Here is a 27,786-nt window from a genome sequence, read left to right as displayed (position 1 = left end):
TTTATCTGTTGGAGACATGTTTTATATAGTTTGAGAGACATTGCCACAGTTAAATGACAGACGCTTTATATCGCCATCAGCACATCACAGAATATAGAGCTCATGAATGAGGAACATTTAATTCTCAGACATGCTTCTCTTCCATCTTGTGAATAAGCAATAAAAAGGAATCTCATCAGATTTCAGGCATCATAAAAGACATTTGAAGCTTTTCCACAGAGCATTTCTGATCTCTGTCAGCATGCATGGTAATTTGTACTTGCTGGGTGCTGCAACACATACTGGTTATGGTGCTGTGTGTGTATATGTTTGTTTGTGTGTGTGTGTGTGTGTGTGTGTGTGTGTGTGTGTGTGTGTGTGTGTGTTGGGGACGGGGGGTGGGGGTGCTAGCCTATGGTACACATAAATGCAGGCTCCAGTCTTTTTAATCGTACATGTGTGTGGGTGTGTGCGTGGGTGTGTAGTGGCCACTTGTACGCATAAGCACGTTCTTCTCTCTCTCTTTCTCTCTCTCTCTCTCTTTGTGTATGTGCGCGTCCTGATGTCTCCGAGAAGCATGGCAGTGTTTGAGAGAGATACTAATTCCCCCTGCCCAACCCCACCCCTGTATTTTGCTCCTTTCTAATAACATGCGTTCTATTTAACAATTAATCCAATTAAGAAGTGCTCCAGATAATAAATTAACCTTCATTTAGCTTCTTTTGAAGCGGAGGGTTATGGGAGAATTGGAAAGGAACCCTAAGATGCACAAAACCCTGGAGACTATAGGCCATGGAGGGGGCATTTATAATGGATTCTCTGTCACTGCCACTGGCGCATGCTGGTTGCATAGCAGTATTGTTTGGCTGTGATAACTTAGCAGAGAGATTCTCTTGTGAGCTCTTTCTCTCTCTCCCTTTCTCTCTCTCTCTTCTCTGTGTGTTTGATAGTTTGAGTAGGTAGACTCCAAGGCTTTGATTATAAACACACACACACACACACACACACACACACACACACACATACACACACCTACACTTACTCACACACAATCATAACAAAGTAACAAAAGAGCATTTCCCCCTCTCTGGCGCTGTCTTACTCTCCTACAGCAGCGGCTTTAGCTGGTGGAATGACAGGGGCGTGTGTAACTGGGTCACCCCCAAAGGCACCTGGGAGACCCGGAGTGAGCGAGAGGGGTGGGGGGTGGTTGGTAGGTTCAGGGAAGTTGAAAGAGGTGCGCTGCACAGCCTGGCTTGCCCTGGACCCTCCATTTCTGAGATTAAATTTCCAGGTTTAGCTAAGGCGAGGAACTGGGGAGGGTGGGCAGGGAAGTTATGGGGGGAAAGGTGACTGGTGGCTTAGGTGATTTCCTGCTGGAGAGCACAGGCTGGAGGAGAGGTGTGTGGCCCTGGTGGTCCATCCAGTGCCCCCCCAGCACACCTCCCACTCCCTCTCCTCCCTCCTTCTTTGCTCTGGATGGGAGGTGGATTAGGGTCCTAATCCAGTAAGCAGGGTGGTGACAGGCATCACATGATGAATGCGGCTCTCCCCGCCCAAGCTACTGCCGAGAGAGCCCTAATTATAAAAAAAAAACACCGCCAAACACACACACACACTGCGGCTGCCCTTTACTTTTGTTTCAGCTCTTGGTAGGGGCAAAGGCCTCCTTGTTTCAGCAGCCGAGATACGGATTACAACCCATGCACCTGTTTTGTTATTTCTTTTCTCTCTCTCTCCAGCAGGCATTCCTACACTCCCCTTCTTTATGTGGCTGTGCTGTTGGCCCCTCAACTGGAGGTGGGGCCCAAAAATGGGGACTGATGACTGATACACACGCGCCATTGTGGCTCCACAATAAGGCCCCAAAATAACTCCTGTAGGGGCCCCCCTCTGATGTTGGATATGTGTGTGTGAGAGAGTTTGTGTTGGAGTCTGAAGACTGGCAGCATGGGGGTCACCTTGCCACTTTGTCCAACTGCTTGTGTATTCCGAGTTTGGAATGGGAGGTATGGCCACTGACGCGGACAGGGACAGCTGCAGATCACTCTCATGGAAAGGCTTAGAGATTAGTGACATCCACACAACCAAGACATTACACAGCCTTCACTTACCCAACACAAGGTCAATGTGTGTGTGTGAGTGAGTGTGAGACAGTGTTAAGATGGTGTATAAAGGACAACCATATCATTGTCCTTGTTTGGTAGTAGCACACACACACACACACTCACACACACAAACAGATAAAGGCCCTGGAGATTAGAAATGTGGCCGTTTGGTTGGAGGCCTTACAGTGTGTTGGGGTGATAAGAGCTGACGGGTGAGGAAGAGGAGAGGAGAGGCACGGAAGGGAAGAGAGACAGCTGACGTTGATCACACGCTCAGAGTGAGGAAGATTGCCTCTGCCGCTCAGAGCCCGGGCGGTGTCATCCTCACAAGAAAACCAAACCCCACTTTGATGCAAACTAATGCAACAAAGCCCCAAAATAAAATAGTGCACACAAGCAGTACACACAAAAAACTCTCACTCAAACAACGCACACACACACTCACAGACAGAGCACATCCCAACACGACTCTCTCTCTTTCTGACACACAAACGTTCCCTCACACACAAAAGAGACAGTGGCATCAAAGCTGACAGCCAGAGAAGCAGATGCTGAATCTTGGCTCTGCTCAGTCCTACAACCACTGCATCTCCTCCTCCTCCTCCCAATCACTCGCTCTCCCGACATTCAGAAATAATGGAGACACTGGCCATAACGCCACGTGTTGTAGAGCTGTCCAGCACCAGGCCAGGCTATGCAAACACACACACACATGGTGTGCTGTGCAGAGTGGAGAGGGAGGTAGATAAATCACCACGGTGCGGTGGATCCAGCGTGTGCCCTGGAGCCGTGGCTGGAGTGTGTGTCCGGCCGCCTCCATCCAGGGTGGCGCAGGCAAGACGGATTGTTCCCAGCTGACCGTTTATCGTCGTGCTGCTGCGCTCACCTCCTTCATTGTTGCTTCCAACAATCTTCCTTTTGAGAGCGTCATGGAGAAACATTAGAGCCAGTGTGTGTGTGTGTGTGTTGGTGTAGTTTGTATGGGAGTGTGCAAGTGAATATGTGTGTGTGCATGTGTGTGTGTGTGCGGTGGGGGGTGGGGGTGGGGGTGGGGGGGGGGGGGGGTGGGATGGGTCTGTTGAGCACCTTTTCCTCTGTACAATGGGAGCATCAAGAGAGACATACCTACCCACTCAGGACAACGCTAGCAAAATGATGTATGATGCGAGACTGTACTGGGCCAATCCATTTACACGTGCACACTGACACACACACACTTGGATGGTTATATTTCTATCAGCAGAGCGAAGTGATCACTGGCTCCAGTTGCTATTGTTTTATTCGGTGTGTGTGTCTGAGAGCTGAAGAGTCCAGAGCAGCCTACAGTAGCCAGCTCCTCCCTGACTTGGCACTTACATAATGGCTGACTGTGGATCTCTTTCTCTCAGTGTCTGTATGGGTGTGCATGTGTGTGTAAGTGTGGACGTGTGTGTGTGTGTGTGTGTGTGTGTGTGTGTGTGTGTGTGTGTGTGTGAAATGGTTCACTCCTGCCGGGCGACACAATAGCTCTCATCTTCTCATCCATCCTGCTGCTGTGGTGACTCTACACACACGCGCACACACACACACACACACACACACACACTCTCATTCTTCCCTCTCCCCAGGGTCACTCCTGGTTTGTACACATCTTTCTTTCTTCTTTTTTCTCCTCTATTACTCTCCTTCCCTCCCTCTCTCTCTCTCCTTCTCTCTGTGATGCTCTTGTCTTCATCTCCTGTAATGGGGCACCGGTGTGCTGTTAGGGCTGGCTTTATTTGCTGTGCTGCTGTCCGAGTGGAGACCTTTGTTGGACTGCCACAGTCATGACCGGACAGAAGAGATGCTCACAGGGATGCTTGTCAGCTCCCCATGCTACTCGTGCCTAATGCCAGAGTCACCTTTTACTCATGCATGTGTATGAGTGTACGTGTATATGTGTGGGTCAAGGGGGTCTTTGTGTGTGTGAATCTAAAGCCTGGGACATACCAAGCCGGTTATCGGCCGTCGTCGGATAACCGTTGGGATAAAAGGTTGGGGACTTGAGTCTGTTTCGTGTGTCCTGTGCCGTCACCAGCTGGACGAACTGTCAGCATTTATTTTGCCCGATTTTACATGTCGAATTGGCCAGTGGCAGTCGGTCTAAATGATCGATCTGATTGGTGGAGTGCTAGCCCTTGACTGAACATCTCGGATTAGGTAAGGTAATGTTTATTTATATAGCGCATTTCACGTGCACAGAGTGCAACCCAAAGCGCTTTACACACAACAAGTGTGGCGTAGTCGCCAGCGTACCCGTGACGACATGAAACAAACAAATTCACAAAATAACAAGACACTTGCTGCGTTTACATGAGAGCTTTAATTCCGAATAAAACCAAGTTAAATCGGAATAAAAGTTAATTCCGCTTTAAAAGAGACCATGTAAACGCTTATTCCGCTTGAAAATGATTATTCCGAATTAAACTTAATTCCGATTTAAGTGGTTGGTTTATTCCGATGTTAAAGCGGAATTAACTCCCCTCCTTGATCATGTAAACCTTTATTCCGATTAAAAGTTTATTCCGTTTGTTTGGCGCATGCTCGTAGAAGGAGGAAGAAGACGCGCATGCTCGTTTCATTGCTAATTCGGCTCCGTCTTCTTCCCCCCTTCTCCAACAGTCTTCTCCCCCTCAGCTAGCAAACGTGAAGCTTGACAATATTTTCGAGCTGCCGGTTAAATAGTAGGCCTATTATCAGAATTACTGTGAAACCCGTTTTCATTATGTTATTGTCCATGCTGTAACGTTAACCCGAGATGACAAAAAAGTTGCTAGCCAGCTAAAGTTTGTTTTCTTCCGGTAGGCCTTATTAGGCTACGTTCATGCGCCGCCTGTCCAATCGGAACCCTTCCCGACCCTCAGACGTTCAGCGGAATACAATAAAGCGTAATTAACGTATGTTCCATGTAAACGCCAATTCGGAATTATTATTTCCATGTAAACTTGAAGGAGAATATTTGAATTCCGATCTATTTAATTCTGAATAAACTAATTCAGAATTAAAAACATCATGTAAACGTGGCCACTGACAAAAGATACCGGACCAATATGACCATTAGCCGTACATTCGCCGTATTTTCGTTTACTGTGCTAACGTTAGCGTCGCCTGCTGTATGGAAACTTATTACATCTCGCTCATATGCAGAAAATGTGGTCGCCATTGGACGTCGCTTGGGTGTGTCCGACCTACTGTAGGGAGATGGAAGCCGACTGATTAGTCCGACTACTTTTTTGCCGATGGTTGGCTGTCGGCTTGGTGTGTCCTGGCCCTAAGAGACGCCTGTGTTGTGTTCGTGTGTGTGTGTGTGTGTGTTTAGGTGTGTGAAGTGGGTGGGGTGAGGGGGGCGACAAGGGTTTATTGTAGACACACACTCCGTAGAGGGCACAGCATGCCACGCTAATAATACGCCCTGTTCCGGCCGACCGAACGGGATTCCGGAACGTCAGGGTAAGGAGCGGTGGGCTCAGGAAAGCAGTGCTGGTCTGGAGCGAATCACCTTGCAGCTCCAACCATGAGGCCAAGGATTAGGCCCTGGATGGGGGATTAGAGCAGGCAGTATGTGTATGTGTGTGTGTGTGTGTGTGTGTGTGTGTGTGTGTGTGTGAGTGTATGCACATGTATGTGTGTTTGTGTGTGTAAGGTAGGGGTATTCTTCCAGAAAAATCCTCTGGCAGGGAACACTTGAGCCCCCAGTGACACACAGTAACACACACTCACTCCTCTAGGGCTCCTTTAGCTACACACAAAATACGCTGAACCCCAATCACATAAACACACACACACAGCTATATACACACCCACATACATGCACCTGCCTCATATACATAAACGTATAACATATACAAACACATACACACACCCTCAGACATACATCATTTTGAATGTGTATGTCATGAAAACACAATGTTTCACCAAAAACACCATGGGTTAATCTGTTGGGTAACTTCAATTGTTCATTGTTTGACTTCAAGGTTGAGTGAGTTCAAGTGTATGTGTGTGTGTGTGTGTATCCCCGGGATGACTGGACCACACTGTATTAACTTAGGGGCTAGCACAGAATTTGTGGGGAAAAGGTAGTCCATAGTTACACGTTAATAAAAACCAGTTGCAGCAGAGGCATCTGTTTGAGACCTATCTGTACAGCCAAATAGACCTTCCTGGATCTTACAGAACATATAAATTGTACTGCAATTGTACTGGGAAATATTAAAAAGCAGTGATTTATCCCTGGCTTTGATGGAACATGAAGAGTCTTCCCACTCTTTCTTGCAGTGCCCAGAGAAAAACACATGAAAAACTCCACATCACTGCTCAGAAGAGAAGACTCTGATGATCGCTCTTGGGTAGGATGCTACCCTCCCACTAACACAAATCCTAAATCTATCACAAACACACCTGCATTACACATGAACATAAACACAAACGCATGAAAACAGCTGTGAGACCAGGCATAAATAGGAGCAGCATTTTCATACCTTTGATTTAGGGCCCGGGACTATTTTGGCAAGGGCAAAAAATCTTTTTAATCTCCTCAACACAAGTGCAGTATCATGAACACCCTTAGAGAGGGGTGGGATGATCTGTGTGTCTCTGTGTGTAGGTGTTTGTATGTGCGCACGTGTGTGTGCGTGTGTGTGTGATATCAGTAAACGCTGTGATGGCGGGCAGGCCGATCGATGTGATCCTCTTGTTGCCCAGTGGGCACTGTAGCAGCAGCGGCAAGAGCACAAGCAGAGCGCAAATCAAACAAATCCTCCAGAAGGGCCTGGACTCCATTGAATCAAGGGAGAAGTGAGAAGAGGTGTTCCTTACACAGCCCTACCACCCCAGCACCAGCTGCAGGGGAACCAGCTTGCAACATGCATCTAGCAGCTTCACCCCACAACACACACAGACACATATACCCTTTGAGAAGGCAGGGGGAAGATAGAAAATAGCTTTGGACACAAAAAGGAAAAGGGCAAACATACAAAAGAGCTATTTTTGATATATGCTATAGTAGCCTGTTACTGTGTTTTGGGTGTGCGCAGTGTGGTCCATTTCAGTTCCAGGATAGAGCGCTCAACTCATTTCATTTCATGCTGGGCTCTCCACACCAGTGTGCCTGTGTGTGGCTGATCAGACAAGCCCTCCTGCAACATCAGACACACATGCACACACACGGAGATGATGATCGCGAACACACACCTCAGGGTACACCACATGGGCATAAGAAACTCACTTTATTTGTTCACGCTGAGCACCCGGCTTCTGCGTAAGCCTGCTTCTCACTTGAGTGCTGTGCTGTGAGTTCTAATATGTCTGTGTGTGTGCATGCTCTCATCTGTGGATCAGTTTACTGTATATGTGCATCACCATATGTCACCATTATATGTGCATGTGAGTATGTGTAGTGAGTATATGTGTGTGTGAGTATGTCACTGTGAATGTGTGTGAGAGAGAGTGTGAGGATGTATGGAAATGTATGTGTATGTGTGTGTGTGTGTGTGTGTGTGTGTGTGTGTGTGTGTGTGTGTGTGTGTGTGTGTGTATTTGAGTGAAGCTCAGTTTGGAGTCTCTTGTCTGGTTCTGGAAAGTGCTTTTCTGCTTGTCAATCATCCAGTGTTCAGCGTCGTCAAGCAGCCTGTTCCACACCCTCATCCCATTCTTCACGCAAATTAGCCTCAATCATGTGACCTACTGATGTGTGTCAAAGCACTAAGCATGCCCCCTCTTCCCCTCACTCTATCCCTCTTGGTCTGCCCATCTTTTTCTCTGTGTTGGATGGTGGTGTGTGGTGTGGCAATGCAAATGGCCGTAGATAAAATGAGACGTGATGCCTTTAAACAATGAGAGGATAAGTGTGTGTGTGTGTGTGTGTGTGTGTGTGTGAGAGAGAGAGAGTCGAGTCAAGTGAAGTGCTTTTATTTGTCACATATTCTGGAAGGTTTTACATGCAGTGAAATGAAAAAGGGGTATTTCCGTTCCTCACAAAGTTGTAGATGATTGTCTGTGTAAATTAGATAAAACAGCCTGTGAAATGCCAGCAACATTTCCTCTGAATTTATCAGTCTAAAAAAAACCTCCTCAGTCTCTTGGTCTTTTCTTTGAGACAGTGAAAGCATCTGTCCAATTGCAGCAGGGTGAAGAGACCAGCATTTGGGTGAGAGGTATTTTGATCTTTTTGGCTCTCGACCTCACCCTCTTGCTGTAGGTGTCTTTCAGAGTGGGAAGAGAGGCTCTGATGGTTTGCTCGGCTCAAAAGCTGAGGAGCAGAAGGTCCTCAGAATGGAGGGCGAGACCTTGAACTTCCTCAGCTGCGAGAGGGAGTACATGTGCTGCCTGGAAGTCTTTGTGAGATGCTCTGTGTGCAGGGTCCAGCTGAGGTCGTCAGTGAGGTGCACCCCAAGGTACTTAAACCTGGGGACCTTCTCCACTGCACTGCTTCCTCCTGAAGTCCACCAACATTTATTTCGTCTTGCTGGCATTCATGGCCAGGTTGTTGGTCTGACACCACGGTGCCAGGACTTCTACTTCAGGTAGGTGGTTCAGGTAGTCCTGTTCATTGTTCTCTGAGATTTGACCGGCGTCGTCTGCGAACTTGATGGTAGAGGTTGAACTGCTGGGTGCTGAGCGGTGGTGTGTGTAGATGATGTAGAGCAGCGGGCTCAGGACGCACCCCTGGGGGCGTCTGTGTTGAGTGTGCATGAGTGTGTATGTGTACGTGCTGCGTTGTCAGATGTGTTTCGGTGTATGGGTCAGTGAGGCAGAGCACTGGGGAAATAAGCTCATCTTCTTCTCCAACAGGGGAAGTGGCGGTGGTGGCCAGAAAGGGGGGGTGCCCCACAAGACATGACCCGGATTTGGGCTTGAAATGTGATGAGTGAGGAGGCTGAGTAGGACCGCACACATGTATAGAGAGCTGTGTGTATGTGTGTGTATGTGTGTTTGCACACTTAAGTGTCTGGCCCAAGACCTGAAGAGTTATGCTATCAGACTGTCCCCACTGTGTGTTTGCATATGTGTGTGCATACTGCATGCATCAGGCTGTGTGTGTGCACATGTGTATGCATGTGTTTGCACTGGTATAAATTAGTGTGTGTGCATTTATCTATTAATGATAGGAACGTCTATCTGTGTGTGTGCTTGTGTGTGTGTGTGTTATTTGTATATCTTTCGAACCGATTGTCTGACTGATTTCAAACTGGTGTTTATCGGATGGTGTTTGTCTTCTCTATCATCAAGTTATTTAATTAGGCTAAACATCAACTCAAAACCGCTGCTGGGCCTACCGTTACAGGCAGGCTACACCGGGCAAATAACTGAAGCGTTCTGTTCGCGTTGCGTCTGCTGCAACAATTTGCTTCCACTATCCACTATGTTGAAAAAAAAAAAGAAAAGACCAGTCTTTTATAGGCACACTAAGCAAGATTATCACCTTAGTATAACCTTTACGAAGCCAATTCGAAGGTAAATTAACTTATGATAGGTGAAGCGTTCACCTAGCATAGCTATACAGCATAGACGTAGAGCACCTTCATTGTGTACAGGGGAGACAAGTCACAAGAAGTTTGCTATTTACATCAGCAGAGTAAAATAAAAATATCGCTCTACAACCTGTTAACCTGTATAGTGTACCTTTAAAACTATATTACACTCCGCAAACAAAGCACTTCAGTTGTGGATCCGGAGTAGCCTCCTTGTTAGTCTGTTATTTTGATCTGTAAAAAATTGCAAATGCAGCCATGCTTAGATTCTTCTTAGACTACTACATGTCTATTATAATATAATATAATATAATAATATTTTAGATTCATTATTGAATAATGAAATGATGTTTTTCCCTATCGTCCTACTTTTAAAGCAGTCCTGTGGGCATGTAATTGGGCTATGGATTTTCTAAAGGAAAAGCATGTTTTGAACGGGCACTGCACTAGTGTGTTTGAAATTGACATATGTGTGTGTGTGTGTGTGTGTGTGTGTGTGTGTGTGCACATCGACATGTGTGTAAACACTCAAATATGTGCCATGGAATGCTACCAGGCCACTGACCCTGCACAGTGTCTGCCTCTCGGGATAGTGATGTCATCACCCATGAATGCTGGCACTCTTTCACACAACTACTCTGTTGTTCACTTGTTCACTTCCTTCCCTGATCAGCCCCCCCCCCCCCAACAAAAAAACAACCCCCACCCCTGCAATCTAATATATGAGTGTTGAGGCTCAGATCCTCCTGAAAAACATGCTCACAGTTCCAGGAAGTCTTCCCCATGGGCTGTGAATGTGAGGGGCCGCCTACGGCACAAAGCTATAGCAGGTATGTACGTGTGTGTGTGTGTGTGTGTGTGTGTGTGTGTGTGTGTGTGTGTGAGGGAGAGAGCGAGGGGGGTGATTGTGACATGCTTGGGAGGTGAAGTGACTTGAGGAATGATGAGAGCCTGTGTGTGTGTGTGTGTGTGTGTGTGAAGGGCAAGGGGGAGGGGGAGGGGGAGCTCATTCGGTACACTAATATCAGAAACTTCACACTCACCATTCCTCTCAGGATTATTTCATGTCTGTGTGTAGCCACAAGTGGCTATGATCACTTTGACCCCAAACTGCCTTTCGAGACATTTTGAGACATTACAGTAATTTCCTGTGTATTAGCAACATTGTGTACAGTATACACAAAACCATATAAATACCATATTAACTGCCCCCATGTATTAACCTCGTAGCTGAAGAAATGTTGCGAAATCAATGTACAAGCCACAGCTAATAGTTGGGAAATTATGGTAACCTTTACTTCAAGCTATGTTCATGGCACAATTTAACATTAACGTTGTTAGGCTAACTGTTCATATCATGATGTTACCTAGTTTTAAACATATACTCTTCTTTGCATAATTATTTAAAATAAGAGCTTAAAGTTGATCTTTTAGAGCTTAAGAGCTTAAGAGTTACATTGATCTATTTTTTGATGTTTGATTTTTACTGGGACTTTACTGGTTTCTTGTGTGAATGATACTTGAGAGACGGATAGAGCAGGGCAGATGGGTTGTGCTGTATTATGCCGTGCATTGCTGCACTTTGCTGTGCTGTCAGACTGAGAGGCTAATTGGCAACCAGGAGCCTTCTTAGCATCAGTCCCATCCCACGTATACACCAAAAGACAACATCTCGCCCCTTACCAGTAAAATGCAATGCATTCAACTCAAACATATACAAATGTCAAACACACACACACACACACACACACACACACACACACACACACACACACAGACAAGTACCAACATGCTTACCAACAATGCACACCCCATTGCACTGGAAACAAACATGCACACACACACACACACACACACACACACACACACACGTACACACACACATAAAGATAACATGAGTGAGAGGCACAGAGGTGAAAAAAACATTATCAGGTTCCCTCATTCTGAGGTAGTGAGGGAAAACAATGTGGCTAAGCCTCATTCCTCCGAGCATGGGAGCAAGCGTCTGCCTGCCTGTGTGTGTGTGTGTGTGTGTATGTGTGTGTGTGTGTGTGTGTGTGTGTGTGTGTGTGTGTGTGTGTGTGCATGTGTGTGTGTGTGTGTGTGTGTGTGCGTGCATGTGTGTGTGTGCGTGCATGTGTGTGTGTGTGCATTTGTATGTGTGCATACCTATGAGTGTGTATCTACTGTATGATGTTTGCCTCTCTCTCTCTCTCTCTCTCTCTCTGTAGACCCCCCCCCCCCACACACACACACACTCACACATACAGGGAGGCATAACCTGTTGTTGGCTGCCTGAGGATTGGGCTGCGTTTAGAATTGGTGGCACTGGATGGACACAGTCAGGCTACTAGTGCAGGAGAGGCCTCCCTGATAACTCACTCCCTCAGCCATCCACGGTCCTAAAGCCCACCACACTCCCTCCCCCTCCCTTCCCCTCTTAAAAACAAGGGAAAGGTGAATGTGTTCCCCCCCCCATTCACTACTCTTCCTCTTTTACCACACACACAGTGGCAGAAAAGACATATCACAGTGTAGAAATAAAAAAAAGAACAAATGTGAGCAGTATATGGTTTAATAATAGGTTATATGAAACTCTTGTGAGAATGACTCATGGCTTTGAGCCTTCAGTCCATGGAGATGGTGGAGAGGTGTGTGTGTGTGTGGGGAGGTAGGTTTAGTTGAGCAGGCAGGACTCGTAGGTGGGCACCATGTATTTGATGTTGATGAAGGCATCTTCGCCGCCATAACGCTCAAACACCTCCAGAGTCTCCTGGATCAGGTCGCCAATGTTCTCTCTCTTCTGCTGGCTGTAGTCAATGCCATCGCCCGAGTTTACTGCAGACAGATGGAGGGAGAGAGAGAGAGAGAGAGAGAGAGAGAGAGAGAGAGAGAGAGAGAGAGAGAGAGAGATATCAATTACACCATTTAATTCCTGACTCAGCTTTTCAATGAAGCATTAAAGTACCATACGTCACTGCTGAGATCACTGAAGTGGGGGATATTCCACTGCACATGAGGCTGTGAGAGAAGATGTATGTGAATGAGCAATATGTTTCTTTTGTTTACCTTTGTAGACCAACCATATTATGTAGTTTGGCAGATCACAACGATGCAATGCAAAAGTGTGAGAAGAGGAATTGGAAATGCATCGGAATACCAGAAAGAGATCAATGAGAACCAATCTAAGGCCAAGCCAGAACTGCTGCAGCTATCCTATAGTCTTACCAAGTCAAGCCCTCAAGAGCCAAGCCCGTCAAAAGCTTAATTCAGGCCTGGCTAGTACAGACCATCCACACAGCCAGTGCTATACGCTCACCTCAGTCAACAGACATCAACACACACACACACACACACACACACACACACACACACACACACACACACACACACACACACACAGAAATGGTCCAGGTCTGCTGTATGCTGTGTGTGTGTAGCTGGGTGTATTTGTCTGTTGATGTGGCTGGCATTTGATTAGTTCTTCAGGGTGTGCCAACAGTGATATGAGGGGCAGTCTCTGACCTGAGCTGCTCTTCCTCTCTCCCCACCTGAGTAGTGGTCCCCGTATGAGCCCTGGTCGCTGCTGAGCAGAAATAAGCCTGCTGCTCCTCCACTGCACTTCAAGGGGGACTCTGCGCCCTGCGTGCCCCAGCCCAATTAAAGCGGAAAAAGACAACTCCAAAGTCTCTCTCTCTCTATCGTTCTCACTCTCTTTCTCTTCCTCATTCTCTGTTCCTACCACCCTTGGTTTCAATTTCTCTGTTTCTCCCCCTCCCCCTGTCTCTGCTTTATCTCTCATCTCTCTCTCTTTCTCCAGGCTGCTCATTATACAGAAAGGATGCCAGCCACACGGATAGGAACCAGTCTCTAAGTGGCAAGTCTCTCTCAGCACACTATGGCCTGCTTGTGCCCTCTGAGTCACACACACACACACACACACACACACACACACACACACACACACACACACACACACACACACACACACACACACACACACACACACACACACACACACACACACACACACACACACACACACACACACACACACACACACACAAACACATCCTAAACACACAGACTTAATGCTTGATTCTAACCTCATGTGCTCTCCAGCTGTCACATAGTTTCAAACTTCCATCCCTGTTTCCCAGCCCACAGAGAGATTTCCCTGTGTTCATCAGACTATGGGTGTGTTCCAAATGGAAGGCATCTGCTCTTTTGCCTTGCTGGCATGATAGAAAGGTGTCTCATAAGATTTGACTTCGGAGTTAAGGCATCTTTTAAGAATGATGGTTTCAAACGGTCTTTTAAGATAACGTTGACACTATGGTATGACGTTAGCACACAGCAAGAACGTTAAATTAGATTACATAAGATAGCAGACTAGCGTTAAAAAGTTGGCTGACAGATGGCACATAAATCACACCAGACACTATCAATGATTACACCAATGGAATGATAGTACAGTGTTTATTTCTAGCTAGATTTTGAAAAATCTAAGCAAAAAAATGGAGCTGTAAGCAGAGTTTCATCTTCCATTGTGCAAACTTTTTACAGCAGTTTGAGGGAGTTGGCACACATATTTGTGGGTAATAGGCAGCATAGAGGATACATTGCAGCTGCCTTCAAAAACAACTGTTTTAGGGGTAGTTGGAAGTTATCTTAGAAGGCATGAAAAGATGTGATCGGTTCGGAACAGCAATTGTTGCCTTGCTTCTTTCTTAAAAGGCAGCAGTTTTTCCTGTTTGAAGCAGAGCCTATGTGTGTGTGTGTGTGTGTGTGTGTGTCACAGTGCAGCTGGTGTGGTAGAGTTTTATGGCTAGTGTGTGGGGGTGTAAGACAAGAGCATCACATTCCGGCTTCAGTCCTGACCCATCCAACCCCCCACCCAGTGCTGTGATTTGTTGAAGGCACAACCTTCGCATTACTGGCAGAATCTGGCTGAAAACGGTAACTCTGTCTCTCTCTGGCTTACAATAGTTAACCCGCTTTATGGGCGAGGCCGTAAACCTAGCTTTGTGAGCGGTGCAGTTACACCAAATTTAAGGCAACTGTCTCTTAAAATAGCACCTTCACTGTGTGTCCTGGCAAGACCCCTGGGCCAGACCTGTTTTGTGCTATTACCTGATCAATATTTAACACAGGAAACATTCAATATGCAACCTGCCGCTCAGAGAGATAAAGGGAGAAGGAAAGAAAGGCTGTTAGCTTTTAGCGCAGCAAGGTGAATGCACACATTTACTCACAAATGCACACACACACACACACACACACACACACACACACACACATACTGGTTTGCATGATAGGGTCAGATGCCAGATGGGAGTGAGATGGGACTAGAACATGACCAGTAGGGCAGAACAATCTTTAACACGTCTGGGGCCACTTGCACTAATAGGACTTACACCTGGACACTTCACCGTTTTTTCATATTAAACTATGTTATCTCCCTCAACAATGGAATTCTCTTCTCTGATTGGCTGATGGGGTGGCCATTAACTTCGTATAACCCATGGAGGTATTGTAAGAACTGGAGAAAGTGAACAAGTCCCGCCCCCATTCATTTCAATGGGAATGCTAGGCTAGTGAAAAATGCCAAAATTGAACGATTTTTTCAGGCTTCAACATGGTGTTTCAAGGGGCTTGTTTCCGGTGCCGTTTTGCTTAGCCAATTAATTGGCAGGTTACTGATTGACGTAAGGCACAGAAGGAGAGCTCGTGCCCACACTAAGCTCGTGCATGAGCTGAGAGTGGAACAGCCACCAATCAGCATCTGATCAGCATGAGGAGAGACGGCACCGGACATGATGTATTTCTGGAAAATGGCGACGAGGAAGTGCCTTGCTAATCGGCGAAGCTAATCAGTCAAATCCTGACCCCCTGGTTTAACCCATGGAGGTATTATAAGAACTGGAGAAAGTGAACAAGTCCCGCCCCCATTCATTTCAATGGGAATGCTAGGCTAGTGAAAAATGCCAAAATTGAACGATTTTTTCAGGCTTCAACATGGCGTTTCAAGGGGCTTGTTTCCTGTGCCGTTTTACTTAGCCAATTAAAGGGATAGTTCGGGTTTTAAGACACGAAGTTATATGGGTTCCCTGTCAGCAACGTTGTGCATCAGCACTGACTTACCCCCCGACAGCGTCCTGTGAGCCGAGATCCAGCCGGTTTTTGATCGTTTTTGATGCTGAAGAAAGTAGTCCGGCAAGTTGCTGGGGTCACGAAAGTAAATTGTTTTTCTTCTCAAAACCATATGTGTTCAAAAGAGTGATATATTTGCACCTCAAAAACGTTGTCCAGGAAAAATTCAAACCTCGTTATCACTTGGCACTATTTTTCTCGATTCCTATCACTGCGCGCTACTGACAGCTGGACAACGTTTTTGTGGTGCAAATATATCACTCTTTTGAACGCATATGGTTTTGAGAAGAAAAACACTTTACTTTCGTGACCCCAGCAACTTGCCGGACTACTTTCTTCAGCATCAAAAACGATAAAAAACCGGCTGGATCTCGGCTCACAGGACGCTGTCGGGGGGTAAGTCAGTGCTGATGCACAACGTTGCTGACAGGGAACCCATATAACTTTGTGTCTTAAAACCCGAACTATCCCTTTAAGTGGCAGGTTACTGATTGACGTAAGGTACAGAAGGAGAGCTTGTGCCCACACTAAGCTCCTGCATGAGCTGAGAGTGGAACAGCCACCAATCAGCATCTGATCATGAGGAGAAACGGTACCGGATATGATGTATTTCTGGAAAATGGCGACGAGGAAGTGTCTTGCTAATCGGCGAAGCTAATCAGTCAAATCCTGACCCCCTGGTATAACCTGCTGAAGTAGTTCCAATGTATTGCCTGTTTCAGAATTGAATATTAATTCGCCAAACTCGTTGCGAAGTCACGTTGAATCCAAGCGGAAATACAGACGTTCAGAACATAGTAACATTGTAGCATATGACGGAGGTGGATTGTAGCTAGTTGGATGGCATGTAGGCTATAAATTAACGATCTTCATCATCAGAGTCCTGGGATATGCCCGCTTGACAACAGGAGAAATAGAAATAACGACTGGCTTTTGGCCATAGCAACCAGCCATTTAGAACTAAAAACTGGCCTTTGGCCATAGCAACCATCCATTTAGAACTAGTAACGGCAGTTTTGTCCTGCAAGTAGAAAGTTGATATGTGGCAGAAAGTAGATCCACAATCGAGAGAGTTTTAGCGATGTAAACGTTGACATTGTAATAGGAAATTAACACTACACAAGTGGCAACGGTGGAATAAATATAGGCCTACAAGTGATGAATACAACGGAGATAAGCGGGATAATGGCCTTCGAGGTCGACCGGTTCGATGGAAATAATGGCTAGACGGAGGTCTTTGCACGTCGCCGGAGTTCTAGACCTCCACCTAGCCATTATTTCCATCGAACCGGTCACCTCGTCGGCCGTTATCCCTTACTTATTCCCTTAACTAAGATGAGTTAATATATACCTCTCACGTTTCAATGCGTGCACTCAAAGGCTCTGGCGCGCGGCGACACTTTGATAGCACTTAGCTAGCCCAGTTCATTCATTAGGATCCAAACAGAGATGAAGTTAGAAGCGACCAAACACCTTCATGTTTTCCCTATTAAAATACAGTTCAACGAGTAGTCACACGACCAAGTATGGTGAGACAAAATAAAATGTGGTGCATTTCTAAGCGGGTAAGAGGGATAACTATATTGTGTGGTGGAATAACACTTGGGAGTACTTTGACTCGGCGCAGTAATATCATCACTCTTGCACTTTCAGTTTCACTTTGGAGTGAGGATATTACTGCGCCGAGTCGAAGTGCTCCCAAGTGCTCCCCCCCACATACAGTACACCATTATTGGACACATGAACACACATCGCTAAGACCGGGCCAAGTAAAGCTTAGGAGCCTAGGGATAAAATACCTTAACAAAGACCAACTTAGGATTTAGGACCAGGCGTAGCACCAGTTAGTGCAACCGGCCCCTGTTGTCTATTCCAGCAGGGCTTTGTGTGTGTGTGTGTGTGTGTGTGTGTGTGTGTGTGTGTGTGTGTGTATGAGAGAGAATATTCTCTAATGTAGGATGTGTTTAAAATCTGTTCCACATCAGCTGTAATAACTGAGAGCAGCCTTGATGAAAGCTCACATTTGTTTTTAGTGTTGTTTGGGCTGTGACTCAGACAGGGACAGGGATGTTCAAGAGGAACACACACACACACACACACACACACACACACACACACACACACACACACAAACACCGAGGGATGTTCAGGAGGAGAAATCACAGACTTAGAGAGAGAGAGAAAGAAAAAAGAAAGAAAGAGAGAACAAGTCTTTTGTTTGGGTGCTGACAGACACAGGAGCAGGAAACTTTCATCTCAGTAATAATGAATACACTCCTGAGATGAGACTAAAAACACAAACACAGCCAGATGCAGCACTGAACAGAGAGAGAGAGATAGAGAGAGAGCGATAGAGAGAGAGAGAGAGCAATAAAGAGAGAGAGAGAGAGAGAGAGAGAGAGAGAGAGAGAGAGAGAGAGAGAGAGAGAGAGAGAGAGAGAGAGAGAGAGAGAGAGAGAGAGAGTAAGCATCCTGGCACACCAGAGCCATATCAGCCCTGGCCTACATACTCACAAACTGTTGTTTGGAGAATGTGTGCATTGTGTGATGTGTGTGTCTTTGTGTGAGAGTATCTGCGTGTATGAGCAGAGAGGCCTTTCTCTCAACCGTTCTCAGCAGCTGTGAAACATCTGCCATGGGACCAGTGGTGCAGGGGTTTGTTCGTAGTATGCGTGTCTGATGCCACTGTCTCACTCTGTGTGTGAATATGTGTGAATGCGTGTTTGTGTGTGTGTGTGTGTGTGTGTGTGTGTGTGTGTGTGAGTATGAAGTTTGGTCATGGAGGTCACTGTGAGTACGGAGTAAATCCAGTCAGACACCCACAGGTATCTCACTTCAGACACACACATGCATACATGCACACACACACACACGCACACATACACACAGAGCAATGGAGGAAGGATTTTAACAGCATTTTTTGTCTCACTCTTCCCGCCTTCCTGGAGGCAGAGGGAGAGGGGTTCCTGAATAAGCGGGAAGCGAATAATAAGAGCGTCAAATATGTGCCCATATCAGACAGCAGTTTCCCAGGATGTGTGGGATTAGAGACAGACACACTTACACATGAAGAGACGGAGGACAGGTGGGTGATTTCTGCTTTTAGAAAAACGTTTATGTGTTCAGAAGGGATGCTAAGTATTGTCATTCTCTTTCAACACACTTGTTTTCTCTCTCTTGTTGCAGTCTTTCTCTCTCCTATCCCCATGGCCTGGTTCTGCGAGCCTATTAGTCCAAGCTCATTCCGAGGGGCCCACCAATCAACAATCAATTGTTTGATGATGCTGAAGTGAAGTGACTTGTCGGAAATATAGTCACAGCAATCACAGCAGTGCTGGAGCAAGATGACACAATAGTAGTGGTAACAGTAGCAAGCATCAAACCATTTAAGCTAGAGTAGAAAGGATGTGTAAAACTAAAAACTGAGGTTCAAGACATTGTTGCCCTACTGCCAGTGGTGTTAGAAACAGCCTGGGCTTGCATCAATAGTAGCTAAGTAGGAAGTAATCATGAGATGAATTTGAGTATTGTTACAGTATATCAGGCAACTAGTTCTGAACACAGGAGGCTGATGTTAGATCTTCGGAATTGGTTGTTATGTGTGCTCAGGCGTCAGTGTAGAGTACACAGCCCCACACAGCTCCACCTGTCAGCGGCGCCTGTTGATGTCTGTCACACTGGTCCCCTCCTCCTGTGATCTCAGTGGTGACTCAGGGACAGGGCCAACAGCTGCGTCCTTCCTGTACTGCCCGTGGCAACAAGGCCTCTTTACTCTTCCATCACACACACACACACACACACACACTTTCTCTCTGTCACACACACTCTCTCACTCTCTCTCTCTCTCTCTCTCTCTCTCACACACACACTCTCTCTTCTCTCTCTGTCAGACACACATACACACCTCTCTCTCTGTGTGTGTGTGTGTGTGTGTGTGTGTGTGTGTGTGTGTGTGTGTGTGTGTGTGCACGTGCGCATGTGCCCTTGTCAGAGTGAGGCTGACAGGTTTGTCCTGGCCTCCTTTGCCCTCTCCTCTCTCTTAACACACTGCTGTAGTTTATACAACACACACAACACAACACAGCTCACTCCACATACCACAGCACACCACACCAAATCAGAGCTGTCTAGTGGACAACACACACACAGACACAATGCTCAAATCTGTCCCCAGAAAACAGCAAATCCCATACAAACACTACTGTGTGCAGATCAGTCATTCCAAACAGCAAAAACCCCTCTCTCTCTCTATCTGAGCCAGATGTACGTACATTTATGATAATAGCGTTATCAGCACCATGGCCAACCCACAGAATGCTGTGACACTAACGTCGTATTTATCAAACCTGTAGTTCATCGGGTAAACAGCGCCTTTCTCTGCCCCCTTCTGCAATTTACGTTAACAAGTGAACGACAGACTTAAATCAGAAGCGCAGTTAGATGAAGTTAACTGATGACAACATTACATGATGTCAACAAGCAGGAAGATAATGAAGAGCAGTAGTTCTACTCAAACTATTTGTGCATGTAGGCTATGGAAGATAAGTCAAATCTAACAAGTACGAATGATTAAGTGGATGACATGAAAGTGAAAGTAAGGTTGCCTTCACACTGGGTCCGTTTAACTGGACTGTACCTGAGTGTGATTACTCCCCCCAAGCCCTGACCCAGCTGGTCTACGTTCACATTACATTTTTGTTTGTGGACCCGGGTCTTCTTGTGTCACAAACAGTAGCTTCTTTACCAATATCGCTTGGCAACATTGCAAAAAGGCAGTTTATTTCCTGGTTTTGAAACAGATAGCATTCGAACTGCATCAAAGTTCTAACAAACCGGAGCCCAGACCCCCGTTTTCAAGTGGACCCTGGTCTGGAACTGGGTTCAGTGGACTGCATCCACATTGACAAAAATAAACGAACCATTGGTCCAAACGAACTTGAGTCCGGACCAAATGGTCTAGTGTGAATGCACCCTAAGACATTCGAAAGGCCAACAAAAGTTAAGGTTGCTTTTGATATACAAAAACACAAAACTGGTGCTCTAAATAGCAATTCTGTTGCCTTTGAAAGTTTCTCCTATTAACACATTGGATTAACACCTGCTTTTACAAGGCAGACATATTTTGGCGCAAAATAGACGTGCGCTTTCATGGGCAGTTTTTGCACATATAGGGGAATACCTAACTAACTGCATTTTGCGCTTCTCCTCCCATTTTTTACATAAAATTCCCACTTTCTCCTGACCGTCCAATGCATGCATATGCATGAGAAGGAAAAGCGCAATTTGACATTTCAGCTCCTGTGCTTTTGCCTCCTGTTTGTACATACCTCACCATTTTTTTTACACGCACCGTGAGAAACAAATACGCCTGAAGTGGGCACAAAAACTTAAAGTTGGCCCTCTCTCACACAAACACACACACTGGTCAGCCATGACACCATGGAAGAAGAGTTAGAACAGCAGCCTGCTGAAACAGGTCAAAGGTTACCTGGTGACCAGCCACGCATGTCTCTCTTATCAAACACACACATGCACGCACGCACACGCACACACACAATGAGCCTGTGAGGAATGCAGCTAAGCAGCGTTCTTTAGGCAGCCTTCAGGGAAGTTTATCCAGTTATTCCTTTACGGATCTTTCCTTCTCTCTTTCACAGTGACACACTCACACACAAGCACACGCACAAACGCACACACGTATGCACACACACACACACACACACACACACACAGAAACACACACAGACACACAAGGTCCCAGAGGTATTGACCAACCAGTGGAGCTGGTTATGAAATGAGCTTGCAGATTCCAGAGGTAGATTAGCAAACACAGTGAAAGAGCAAAACAGGCTGACTGAGAGGAGGTCAATGCTGCCTAGAGCACACACATGCCACCACAGAGACATGGTCCCAGAGAAGGAAACACCTCAGCATGCTCATTATCTCTCTCTCTCTCTCTCTCGCTCTCTCTCTCTGAAGAGATGACCTTGTTCTCAGAAGCAGATGTTTCGCACACCCGGAGTCCGTCACAGGGCCAGGATAGAGAGGGTGTGACCTCATAGAGCAAACACATCTGGTTCTCACACATAAACACGCACACACATTCTGTGGTAGCGTAGTTGCTAGCTGGGTGAGCTGGAAAAGTTGAGGGTTCAATTCCTGGCTCACTGTTGTGTCCTTAACATGGCTCAAAATTGGCACTCACCAAGTGGCCAAATGGTGAACGTTTGTATCAAAATAGTTGATATAGTTGTTGAACCTCTCCTGCTCCTCACATCAGAGCATTAAAGGACAGGCAGACAAGTGCATACACCGACGCAAAACACGCGCACACCGCAACGCCATCTACAACAGCACTTCTGTTTGCCCTGCGAGTGACCTGCTGCAACGTGCTAGTTAGTGCTTGCCTCAGGCTAATAACAACCCCAAATCAGGAAAAGTTGGGAGATTGTGTAAAATGCAAATAAAAACAAATGTGATAATACACAAGTCATTGTAAACCCACATTGAGCAGCAAAAATGACATTGACAACATATCAACATTTTGATTATTTCATGGAAAGTACATGATCTTTTTTAATTTCATGTCAGACGCATTTGATAGACATCCATCCATGCCCAATAAACGGATCTGGGCATCAAATATGAGAAAATGAACTTTTGGCTCCCAGACCAAATCTTATTGAGAAGTGGTGGCGCTAGCCAGGCTTCCTCCACACCATCATACATGGCAAAAAATGAAATCCAACCAAGTGTTATTAATCTTCTATTCAGATCAGAAAACTATTTGGTATTGTTTAGTATGAAAAGACTTACCTAGCACTCTCTAAAAACACCATTTTGACTTAATTTAAGAAGACTTATCAAGATAAATTGACTCAACGCATTGACAGACAAATTAGCTTGTTTTAAGGACAAATTTGATTAATGCACTGGCAGACAAATTTGCTTATTTTCAAAGTCAAACTTTTCTTAAATTAAGTCAAATGATTTCACAAGAAAGCACTAGGTAAGTCTCTTTGTACTGAAAACAGTTTTTTTTTAATCTTGATATGAGATTCATAACACTTGGTTAGATTTTGTTAGATAAGTAGTTTTTGCAGTGTAGATGTTTTGAATTAAGGAGCAAAATAAGTTGGAAAGGTTGGATGCCCTCTCCTCTTTAGCCCAGATGAGTCCATGATTTCCAAAAAGAACGGCACATTTTGATTGGTCTAACCACAGGACCTTTACAATAAAATACCGCTCTGCATCGCATTCGTACATGGCATGGAGTGTTTTCTTTTATCAGTGAATAACCAAATAACTAAATGCATTTATTATGCTGACGCAAAATGTTGCTTTCTGTTGCATTGTTTCCTTTCACCGGTAAAACATATGCCTGGCAGTAGGCTGAAAGTACAGTAGCCAGTAGGCCAAAAATGTAAATTTGACCAATGGTCCTTGAGCAAGGCACTTAACCCTGAGTTGCTAAAACTGGCCCTTGAAGAGCTGGCGTATGTAAGTCACTTTCGATAAAGTGCCAACCAAATGAATGTAAGTAAGTATGTATCTGAAAGAGAAAGAGAGAGAGAGAGGGAGCGTGAAGGTGTGTGTGTGTGTGTGTGTGTGCATGTCTAGGTGAGGAGGAAACAACAGGCGAATAGCTTCACACTAAGGCTCTAATTAAAAGGGTCTGTCAACTGGGTGCCAATATCCAGCCTCCTCACACCAGGCCTCACACCAGGCCTCGCAGTCGCACCAGGCCCTCTCATAAAAAAGTCCCTTCAAGGAGTGCACGTGTGTGGGGGGTGGATAACTCGCTCATCACTGGGGGTAGGGTAGGGGCCAGAATGCCTCTAACACATTTTAATACCTTTATTTGTGTTCACATTTTACAATGAATTTCATTGAACACAAACAATTTTAGATATTAGCATTGTAAACCCAGTAGCCTATGCCTCTGGTCTCAGTTCATGGGTACATAAAACAACGCCTTCTCCATATGTGGCGACTGCCAATTATCACAGAAATTGAGCAGAATTTTGCTAGAGCCTTTGCTCTTGGCTTAGAGAGACCAGCAATCTGCAAACCCCTGACTACTAGTCTGTGGACATTACCTAGGCTTCCAAATATACACACCAACAGCTTACACACACACACACACACACACACACACACCCACACACACACACACACACACACACACACACAAACACATTCCCAAATAGTAAACATAACTAAAGGCACAGACACACTTACAGACAGTTTTCTCAACTACATTGCAACTAGACACAGTGCCAACATGAATCTTCACACAGAGTTGAGGTCTCAGTTGAGTCAGAAGACACACACACACTGAGGTCACAGCCACACAACACCGAATCTGTTTCAATACTGATTTTCGGCCGCGTCCACAAACACAGTATCTGTTTGGAAGTAGATGCGATGTGAATCCACATTACTCCATTGATATGCAAATATCCTGGCCCATTCACCTTTTGTCAAGTCCCGCATCCTGCTAATACTGTTGCTAGGACAGATAAACAATAGCCATACAGCCTTAAAAACCTGCATTGAAGGGTTCTATGCAGTTTTGGTCGATGGATTCTCCACTCACAGACACTGGAGAAAGCAAGACGGTCACATTCAACCAGGAAAAATTTATATAACCATTCGAATGACTCCAAAGCTGTTAAGTTAAGATATATTAAGCTAATAAACTGCAGTTTCCCTTTAAAATTCGTAACTCTAATTCTTGAAAATCATGACAAACACACAGTCAACAAGTATGTATACAAGGGACGAAAAAAGCTTCAGACAAAATCTGCAAACTTGGGGGAGATGGGCAATGTTTGCCAAGTTTACTGCCCGGGTAACAGCTGGCATGCTACTTTATTGGAATTCACATTATAATACCAGGTAGCTTTGTTAACGAACAACAAACAAACAATACGTTTGCTTATAGGCTACATTTTTTAAAACATCACAACCGTGTTTTCGGGGGGCATGCTGCAATTTGGCAGTAAACTACAATCATAGCTAATAATAGATAATTGGGTTGATCTGATTTTCATGTGACTGCGCTGCACAAACATATTACTGTGTCAGAAGTTATTGCCATTCCCTCTCTTTTAACATCGGAGGTGCTTGTTTGTGTGTCCACAGCTACTGTTTCCAGCATAAGGCTATCATCATTCCTACATTCTTTTCACATGAGTATTCTATGTTGTTTTAAGTCATTGTTTAAAGAGCATGCAACAATGAAAACAACTTAGACATTTAGATAAGTTTTTTATGTATTAATTGCTCCTTGATTCCAATTGATGGGCTTTTTGAAAATCAAGCCCAATTAAAAAGAAATGTTCTGACAATATGATAATGATTACAATCAGAGTTTATGCATGGACATGACCTTATAGTCCATATAATATGAGTGGGGAAAAAATCTGATGAATTTGCGTCACATACTTTTTGAATGAGAAGGATTTTTTTTTAATTCAACAGGGAAATGTCCCTGTATTTGCATAGTTTCACTAATGTGAGTAAAATACGAAAAGAGCCAATAATGTTGAAAGTTGAACAAAAAGGATTGTTCACAAGAATGCTTGAAATGACTTGAAGCTTCAAAGGGCTGTAGTTTTTGAACTATTAGTGATACAGATATGTAAGATTCATGCATAGGCTATATTTAGTCTACAAACACCTGTGATTTTTTTGAAGAGGGTCACTTTCCAAATGTAGCTGAAATTGGGTGATTTCACACGGAATGACCCAACAGTCATCAGTGTAAGCCTATTAAGAGCTGAATGTTCAAAACATTAAATAGAGAAAAACAGAGGCAAATGTTTTTTTTTTTTTTTTTTTTTTAAGTTTAGGGACGTCTAAATTGATATTCCCAAGGGAAGGGAACGTTAGGGGAACATTAAGGGAACCAACATGTAACCAGAGAGGGTTAAAGCGGAGCGAGAGGCGCAAACATTCGACCATTTCCGCGTTCTGTGTTCGCAAAGGGAAGGGGGGGGCGAAATCCCCCTTTAAGCAGACCTAAAAAGTAACATTACATTCGAACTGAACTGCTTGCCAATCTGACAGAGATCGATATCCCACTATGACGTCTTTGCGACACGCCTCTTTAAGCAGACAGGAAATGTTTGAATTTTGCTTCCATAGAGATGCATTATGTTGCTCTATCTTGTCAGTAATGAAGGATCTTTGATGTGACCAACAAGATTAGGGGAACGTTAGGAGAACATTGAGGGAACCAAACATGTAACCAACAGCTAACATTTAGATAACGTAACAAAAACTTTCCGCTGCAAACCAAATGGCAACCAAAACCTAACCAAAAGTAACCTACAGGTAACGTTACTGGAACCAAAGGCTTACGTAACTGGAATGTTCTGCGAACCAAAAATGGCCAGTATAGGGTACTTATTTAAATGAATTCCCAATATAATGCCAGGTAGCTTTGTTGATGAACGACACACAAATAAAATAGCCTACCTAATGTGTTGGACATTAGAGAATATTGCCTACGCAGTGCTTTTAATGATCAAGATGGATTTATTTGTCACAGTTACAGTAGGCTATATAATAACTACAGTGTCTTTAAGTTGCATAGGCTATAATCCTTTGCCATTCACTGTATGGCTGTCAAGTTAATACATACAGCCTACTTCTAGAAAAGCAGCATGGCCATCATCACGTGAAATGAGCACAACGATTCAGGAACATGGGCTTGTACGTCATCTCTTTTCAGATGGTTCCACATCACACTACTGACACACCATCCACAGTCAGATACAGCAGTGGGGCAAAATTAGTTCTCCATCGGATCAAAAGTGTTGCATACATTGCTTGAGCCTTATCAGGCTAGCCCCGAAACAATAATGCTTTACTGGAGCTGAGGACTTCATCATTCGTAGTAGTGTGTCAAGCCTCATTGGAACAAGCTGATTCTCCAACTCCTACACCTACACCCACACCCACACACAGCCTAATTTCCTCACTCAAATGTCAGCTCCATCATGACAATGGCTTTACTAAGCAACACCAGAGAGAGCCTTTTATTGGAGTGTAGTTCATCAGTTTGGTCCTTGTTTGGACAGCTGCCTATTAACACCCCATATACAACAGTCAACTCACATCTTCACCTTCAGACACAACCTCAACACTGCCATAAACAAGCTGCTTCCCCCAAGTCCAGCTCTCTACCCTGGACTCTATGGTTGAGAAAGCAGCTCGTTTCACAGACACGGGAAGTGTTTATTAGCTACTGTTGGTTAGTTTTTCCTCATTCTTTTCTCCCCTTGTCCCTATTCTCCTCCCGTAACGGCAAATTACGGCACGCTCATTTCTTTTTCAATTAGCCCGTCGCTGGGCGCGTGAAGGAGCCCGCGATTGGCCCATTCGTCACCCTCGCCGGTGACCGCTTGCCGGTCACCCGCCTCATCTGCACTGATGAATCTGTCCTCTCTTAGCCGCTAATGCCCATAGCCCAATTATCCTTTCAATTATGCCCCTACCCCCACCAACACATACACACCCTTTGCCCCTGAAGTACACCCCATTGATGATATGGAGGTGGCTTTAGGAGTGGTATGTGTGTGTATATCTGTGTGCTGTGTGAGTGCGTGTGTTTTTATGTGTGGGAGGTGGTGTGTGTGGACTGCTGGCTCTCCTATCACATTATAGCTGTTTTTACAATGAGCTCATTCTTTGAGAGGCCTATTGAGTTTGCAGCCAGCACTCTGCTCTATGACACTCCCTCACACACAAACATGTACAGATGCTCATTCACCCTATACAAACACACACACACACACACACACACACACAGATTGTACTAAATACATGCATAAAATGCATAAAAACAAGAGACACACAAAAGAAAGCTACACACACACACACACACACACACACACACACACACACACACACACACACACACACACACACACACACACACACACACACACACACACACACACACACAGAGACACACACTCACATACAGATCCACAAACATTTTTCACTTTTCCAATGTAAAGGTGCAATAAATGATCATACAAGCCCAT

General features: G+C 45.1%; 1 protein-coding gene across 1 annotated transcript in view; it reads right to left on the bottom strand.

The window, feature by feature from the left end:
- Positions 1-12,133: 12,133 nt before the first annotated feature.
- Positions 12,134-27,786, bottom strand: part of pacrg (PARK2 co-regulated) — a 183,705-nt gene continuing 168,052 nt past the window's right edge. Inside the window, exon 5 of the mRNA XM_062523127.1 lies at positions 12,134-12,412. Coding sequence (XP_062379111.1) covers positions 12,252-12,412 — 161 coding nt within the window. The 3' untranslated portion in view covers positions 12,134-12,251. The remainder of the gene's footprint in view (positions 12,413-27,786) is intronic.

This window comes from Sardina pilchardus, chromosome 20 (assembly GCF_963854185.1).
Source record: "Sardina pilchardus chromosome 20, fSarPil1.1, whole genome shotgun sequence".
NCBI classification, from domain to species: Eukaryota; Metazoa; Chordata; class Actinopteri; order Clupeiformes; family Clupeidae; genus Sardina; species Sardina pilchardus.
The sequence above is the reverse complement of the archived record's forward strand: the minus strand, read 5'-3'. Positions and strand labels throughout refer to the sequence as shown.